Genomic DNA, 6880 nt, shown 5'->3' with positions numbered 1-6880 from the left:
TGCACAAATTGAAGGGCGGGTTAGGTACTCCGCGTTTAAAAAGACGGTTAAGTTTACGATAACGCCGACGGACTCTCTTGACAATTTGAAAGCACAACTTAACACTTATTTTGAGCATCTTGGTGAAAATCAATATACACGTCACTTGTTTGGTCAAATGCCATGCATAGACCTAGGAGAAGATAGAGATGAATACGCATGGAAAACGGCAAGCTATATGCCTTTGCTTATTCGCGACGACGGCGACGTCGGATTTATGTTTCGGAATATGGTGGAAGACAATATATTATATATGTATGTTCGTTCCATATGTAATTGCATTGAATGTAAGTAGGGATTTAATTTAATGATGTGTAATGAGTAGTTTAATTATGGACACTTTGTAATGTTTTGATGAATTTCAAACGTCTGTTTAATTTTAACCAAATGTCGGTTTAATTTAATTATGAACAATTGTAAAAGATATTGTATTTATCTTCATTATGTCCGAGTTTCAATCATACATATGAATTATATTACCTTTGGAAATGCTCTGGTTTAATTACAGGTAAAAACTGGCCGAAAAAATGGCTTGGAAATACTTAGAATTATGCAGAACCTGCTGTACTGCCGAAGGGTATTTTGGTATTTTACTCGTGTGGCACAGCAAACAACATGTGGGAACAGCAATACTCCAGTAGTAAAGACATAGCGTGCTTGTACTTGATGCTGCAACTATGGCTGTGTTGCTGCAAACACATTACACTCTCTCTCTACCTTCACCACGTTACCCTTATCTCTTCTCAATTCGAAACCCTAACTCTAATGTCTACAATTTTCTAATCCCCACCACACCTCTCAAATCTCAATTACAATTCTCCAATCACCGGAATCCAACACACCGTTCGCCGGCGTCACCGGTCTCCGCCTCCCGCCGGGAACCTTCAGAAACGACTTCACTCAAATTGCCCCGTGCTCTTGTCCGCGTCACCGTCTCCATCGCGCTGTTTCTATGCTGTGGCATTCGGGCTTGTTCCGCTTCTTTGCCTCCTCTAACCAACGTGGTTCAGCAGGAACAAACTATTCAAGGTTTTATTAGATGATTCTGTAACTTCTTTTGAGATTATATGCTATTGATACTTTTTACCAGAGGGAAATATGCAGAAGAAATGAAAATTTAGCATATGACTATGTCCAAGTTTTAGATGTTATGTTCTCTTTCAAATATCTTTGAATTAAGACCCTATTTGATCCTTGTTCGGGGTCCAATTTAGTACCACGAAAAAAATGAATACCCCAATTAGTACTCATTACAACTGAGGGACTAATTTGAGCCTGTATTAAAATGCCAGGCTGCAAGCAAATTGTGAGGGACCATAATAGATTTTTTTTTTTTTTTGTCAAGTAACCCAGTGTTTGGAGCTCACACATTTTAAATATGGAGAAGTAGGGTTTCCGGGGTTCGAACCCCGGCCCCTGCATATATTATGCATCGTCTCTTCCAACTGAGCTAAGCTCACTGGGAGTCTGGGACAGTGGCTCTTTTTTCTTTCCTACCACGTTCTTCACATTTGTTAACTATGTTCTTTATTTTATAGTATGTTGCACGGAAACTTTGTATTAAAGGTGTGTCAATGTTTGACATGTGCCAATGTCTGACACATGTGTTACATTTAATCACATACATTTTTATATTAATACCAGTGTTTGTTTACTTGTCGATGCCGTGTTGGTGTTCATGTACGAGTCAGTGTTTCCTATAGTCAATGCTTTTTGAAATTAGTGTTCATTTTTAATGGTTTTGATTATTAATATTACCAGTTTAGTTATCTGGTAATGAAAGTCGAGCAGGATTTGCTGCTGTCATAAAATGGTGTGTGTGGTCACAGGAATCACCAAATTGTGATTTGTGGTTTTATATTTTATTTATGATTGCAGATGATAATGATGCAAGGAAACATGATGCCAATGAAAATATAGATGTAGATAAGGAATTAGAAGCATCTTTTAATGCTTGGAAGTCTAAAACATATGCATTGACAGTTCCTTTGAAAGTTGTTGCTTTGCGTGGCTCTATTCCTCCTTCATGGATCAAGGTCTGTGACACACATTGCTTAACTTGTTTTGTGTGATCTTTTAAAAAAAATTATCGTCGATTGCAATTTGTGCTGTCTCTCACTAGTTTTTTGGGAGCAGTTGTTCTGTTTTCTGCTCATACTGGAAGTTCCTCTCATTCTGTCATGTCATTTAAAGTAACTTATAGTTGATAATAGATTTCCATTAAATTATTTCAGTTTTTCATGTCAAATTTTATTCAATTGTAGGACTTCATAAATTCTCAAGGGAATAGAATGAAATTTAAGGTGAAGTATTATGCAACTCTTGAGAGTATCTTCTCTGATCTATCCATTCCCTTTACCAAAGGTGATCATGTCCCAACAACTGCTTTGGCAGCTGATATTGTCGGTATTGGTGACTCGTGGCTCAAATTTGCCGTTGAAAAGGCTATAATTGAGCCAATAAAAGATGTAGAAGGTCAAGAATGGTTTAAAAACTTAGCTGAGAAATGGAAGGTAACATTATATTTTTGTTTTATATTTCTTCTCCTTAGAAATTGTGTCTCATGATAGTCTTCTTTTACGATGAAAACCATTTCTTTTGTGCACTTTGTTCAGCTCAATTTTGGTGCATCTTCTCTCATGATTATGTGTATGATTTTTATTTTTATTTTTTTATTTATTTTTTACGAAAAACAAATAGGTACAAACACAGACATCATAGTTATCTGAGCGCTTGTGTGCCAAGCCATGTTAGATATTGTAATTTTGTATGTGTGACAATTTAAAGTGAGTGTTATTCATAATGATATCTCGCTTACATGGTAAAGTGACATCACTATACGTGCTTCTTTTTACAAAAGCATAGTTTTACTGAATCACTAGTATGTTTTGACCCTCATGTTGTAAAGTAGTGGTTAGCACTACTGGGGCATGAGTATGGGTTCGAACCCGTGTCACCCCCTCCCACCTTCCCGTATATCTGTGTATGTGCTGGTCACTAAGCCAATAGCAAAAAATAAATAAATTAATAATATATGTTAGCAAAATAAATGGATTTTACTGCTGAAAATGATAACAGAACATCACCGTGAGAATCTGGTGTATGTATCTCATTGGTTCATGTTGCGCATGACCAAGATTAATTATAACATATCCATTGGTTAGTTATTGTCCCTTGGAAATGTCTGTTGTTGATAGTATAATATTACATTCCCTGACAAGGTTCCAGGTATATCTACGCAGGAACTGTGAGGGAGAAGTGGATCCTGAAGGTGATATATGGGCTGCCCCATATCGATGGGGATGCATGGTAATAGCATACAAGACAAATAGTTTTCAAAAGCATAAGTTGGCTCCAATAGAGGTATGCTGTTTTCTATTAGACCTTGTAAAACTCCGGCGAAGCATATATCAGATATTTAGATTAGATTATTTACACTGGAATGGCAGGACTGGGCAGATCTTTGGCGGCCTGATCTTGCAGGGAGGATTTCCATGGTGGACTCTCCTAGAGAAGTTGTTGGTGCAGTCTTAAAGTATATGGGGGCTTCCTATAATGCAAATGACATCAATTTGGAAGTTAATGGAGGGAGAGATGCTGTTAAACATAATTTAGCATTGCTTGCAAAACAGGTACTGTTACTGGATGATCTCTCAACTTTTGATGTTGCTTTGATTGGAATAGAGCAAAGGCATAAAAGTTTAGTTGACAGAAAAGATAATTTTCGATCCTATTTTTCCAAATTTTAAATAAATATTAAGCTACTACTTTTATGTATTTCTAGGTTCGACTCTTTGATAGTGAAAACTATCTAAAGGCTTTTGGAGTTGGAGATGTGTGGGTAGCTGTTGGATGGAGTAGTGATATTATTCCTGTTGCTAAACGGATGTCTAATGTTGCAGTTATTGTTCCAAAGTCTGGAGCAAGTTTATGGGCTGATCTTTGGGTATGCCTCTCATTGCTGTCTTGTTTCTGAGGATTTGTTATTTCTTTGCTTAATGATTTGGAGGGATTATATGTGGAATGATATAATATAAAGCCACCCCCGTAACAGGAAATTGTTGATAATCTACTCAAATGGATTCAGATATATACATATTTATTGATAATGGACATGAATTCTTCTCATCTTAGACACTAGACATTGACCTTTTTCAACCTTTTTTTTGCTTTTTTTGTTTTGTTTTTTCTAGGCAATTCCTGCTGCCTCAAAGATTCAAACGAGTCGGATTGGTGGGCGCGTCAGGGGACCATCTCCATTAATCCATCAGTGGATAGAATTTTGTCTGCAATCTGCAAGAGCACTGCCCTTCAAGCAGGAGGTGATCCCAGGTGCCTCTCCCCCTCTTCTTCAAGGTCATTCCACCAATGTGGCCTTGGAGTTAACTAAGGGTAGGCCAAGGCTAGTCACCAATCTCATTGATGGAGCACCACCACCTGACATTTTAGAAAGGTGTGAATTTCTAGAGCCATTATCTAATTCCGCAGTATCCGATTACCACTGGTTGCTTGCCTCAATCCAGGAACCTGGCAATGGATTGATACACAAAATGCGTCAGTATATCTCATCATTGGTTACATATTCTGGGAGGTCTAATTCAAAACTGACTTGAGTAATGAGCTATTGGGCTGTCGAATACATACAAAGGATCTGTGATTTTACGATTTGAATGACCAGAAACTTCAAAGGTTGACTGATGTTTTAACATTTGTGGAGGTAGAATTTCAAGATTATTGGGTAGTGAAAGGCAACAATAAGTCATTAACGCTGGAGCTGTACGAGTTAGCTGCTGATTCTGCCTTCCATATATTGTTGAACCTTCAGAATGTTCTGCAAAATTCATCCGAAAATGTGATTTATGTATTAGTAGGTGAAATAATTTGTTTTTCATGTATTCATGTCTCCTCTAAGGGATTTATTGTTTGTACAAATCAACATGAAGCAAATATTAGACAAGTTCTTAAAGCTGTGTAAAGGGAGTGATTCTTTTTGCCAATCAACATGGCTTTTGAATACCATCTTTGACCTTGCCCTTGTTCCCATTTCTCGCCTCGGGAAGTTTTGTTCCGTTGTATATGTCCTTGCAGATCCTCACAGTCCCTGCAGGCACTCCATCAAACATAAAAAGAATAATCAAGTTTCTATTATTTTTAACAAATAAGGATTAAAAAAGTATTAAATTTAACCATAAAACAAACAAAATATTAAGCCATTATTGTGAGTCTTGTGACAACAATAAACATAAACATAAAAAAGAAATTTATGCATGTGTGAAATCCTTGTTCCTGTCCCCAAACTATCATGGGAGAGACTTTCTAGTTTCTCCCACCATGTTTCCGCGGGAAAAATTCTTCATCTATGGGGCCGCAAATGAGACAATAACTCACTAGCATCCTCGTTTATGGATGCAAATTGACATCCATATGAGGAAATCTATGTATTCTACCTATGTTCTTTAATTTTTTGTTAGAATCTTTATCACAGTTATTATTTTACTAGTTTGAAATAAGAAACATAAGCATACATTTTTATAATATAATATAGTTATCTGTGAAAAATTAGGTGATAAGGAATTATTATTTTTGTCACTAGTTACATACTATTATATGCAACAAACTATTTTTTAGAATCATTTAGTGATTGATATAATATAGACCAATACATCGGTTACTCCATAATTCTAAACAATAGTTTTTTTTTTTTTTTGTTGCTTAAAACAGTGATCTGAGAATGTATTCTTTATCCATATCTTATACTAGCTATTGGCAAAATAAAAATATATCTATCTTATAGCTTTCACCGTCACGATATAAGTGTGAAGAGAATGATTGATATGAACGATCTTATTGCTTTGGCCGGCTGTGTCATCTTTATGTTTTACTAATTTCTTCTATCAATACAAAATCATTGTCACATTTCTCTCTCACACACAGTTTATGGCTGATGATGCTGATTATCAACCTTTGTTCGATACCAAATTTGGTGTGATACTAATTGCCATGGGTTCAGCTAGCTTTGTGGTTACAATATACCATCTCATATTCATTTGCTGCAAACACGCATCCGAACAAGCGCGGCAGCATGAGCAACCAGCAACACAAACGCTGAGCACGGAAGAAGGAAGTTTGGTGTCACATCAGATTCCATCCTACAAGTATGAGAAGAAAAGGAATGATGATAATGATGATGATGATTGTGTGACTTGTGCTGTGTGCTTAGGAGACTTTGAGGAAGGTGAGGAGTTGAGGGCTATGCCTTCTTGCATGCACTCTTTCCATGTACCATGCATTGATATGTGGCTCCTTTCACATCTCAATTGTCCTGTTTGCCGTGCTGATGCCACGCCCTCCCCGGTGGTTCCCCACTGTTTACCGGAGGTTAGGTCCACCGAGGGGAATGTTGATTATGGCGTAAATATGGTGCAAATAGTTGTCACCCACGACGAGTTGCAAAATGGGTTACACGTGGTCCGATCCTAAAATGTAAATTGTAGTAGACAATCAATTATTATTTTTGTAACTTTCTAATTTTCAAAGAGAAAGGAAACTTTGGTAATCTAGATTTGGACCGTTAAATAAGTAAAGTCTGATCAATGATTGTTTTAGCCAATATAAAATTATATTATAAAAGCATTTGTGTTCCTTCCAACCTTTCTTTCATCACAATTGTGAACTTTGTTCATATTTTAAAAAAAAATTAAGAATTGTGTATGATTAGATCTAGCTAGCAAACAGAGTTATGAAGTTAACAATTGCAATAGACTCAGACACTCATATTGAATGTCTAATAACGTCTCCTAAAATACAACTGCTTTTCATAAGAGGTGGTGACATGTGAATT

At 36.6% G+C, this 6880-nt stretch overlaps 2 protein-coding genes across 2 annotated transcripts; both read left to right on the top strand.

Annotated features, from left to right (window-relative positions):
• The first annotated feature begins 669 nt into the window (after positions 1-669).
• Positions 670-5058, top strand: LOC11418546 (uncharacterized). The gene is made up of 7 exons (XM_003628935.4): positions 670-1068; positions 1918-2075; positions 2304-2552; positions 3268-3402; positions 3489-3671; positions 3824-3985; positions 4233-5058. The coding sequence occupies exons 1-7, from the start codon at positions 717-719 to the stop codon at positions 4650-4652; spliced, it is 1659 nt and encodes a 552-aa protein (XP_003628983.2). The 5' UTR covers positions 670-716; the 3' UTR covers positions 4653-5058.
• A 918-nt stretch (positions 5059-5976) lies between these two features.
• LOC25501575 (RING-H2 finger protein ATL52) lies at positions 5977-6519 on the top strand. The gene has a single exon (XM_013590844.1). The coding sequence runs from the start codon at positions 5977-5979 to the stop codon at positions 6517-6519; it is 543 nt and encodes a 180-aa protein (XP_013446298.1).
• The last annotated feature ends 361 nt before the right edge of the window (positions 6520-6880 follow it).

Source organism: Medicago truncatula, chromosome 8 (genome assembly GCF_003473485.1).
Source record: "Medicago truncatula cultivar Jemalong A17 chromosome 8, MtrunA17r5.0-ANR, whole genome shotgun sequence".
Taxonomy (NCBI): domain Eukaryota; kingdom Viridiplantae; phylum Streptophyta; class Magnoliopsida; order Fabales; family Fabaceae; genus Medicago; species Medicago truncatula.
Note: the sequence above shows the minus strand (reverse complement) of the source record. Positions and strands in the feature narration are given on the sequence as shown.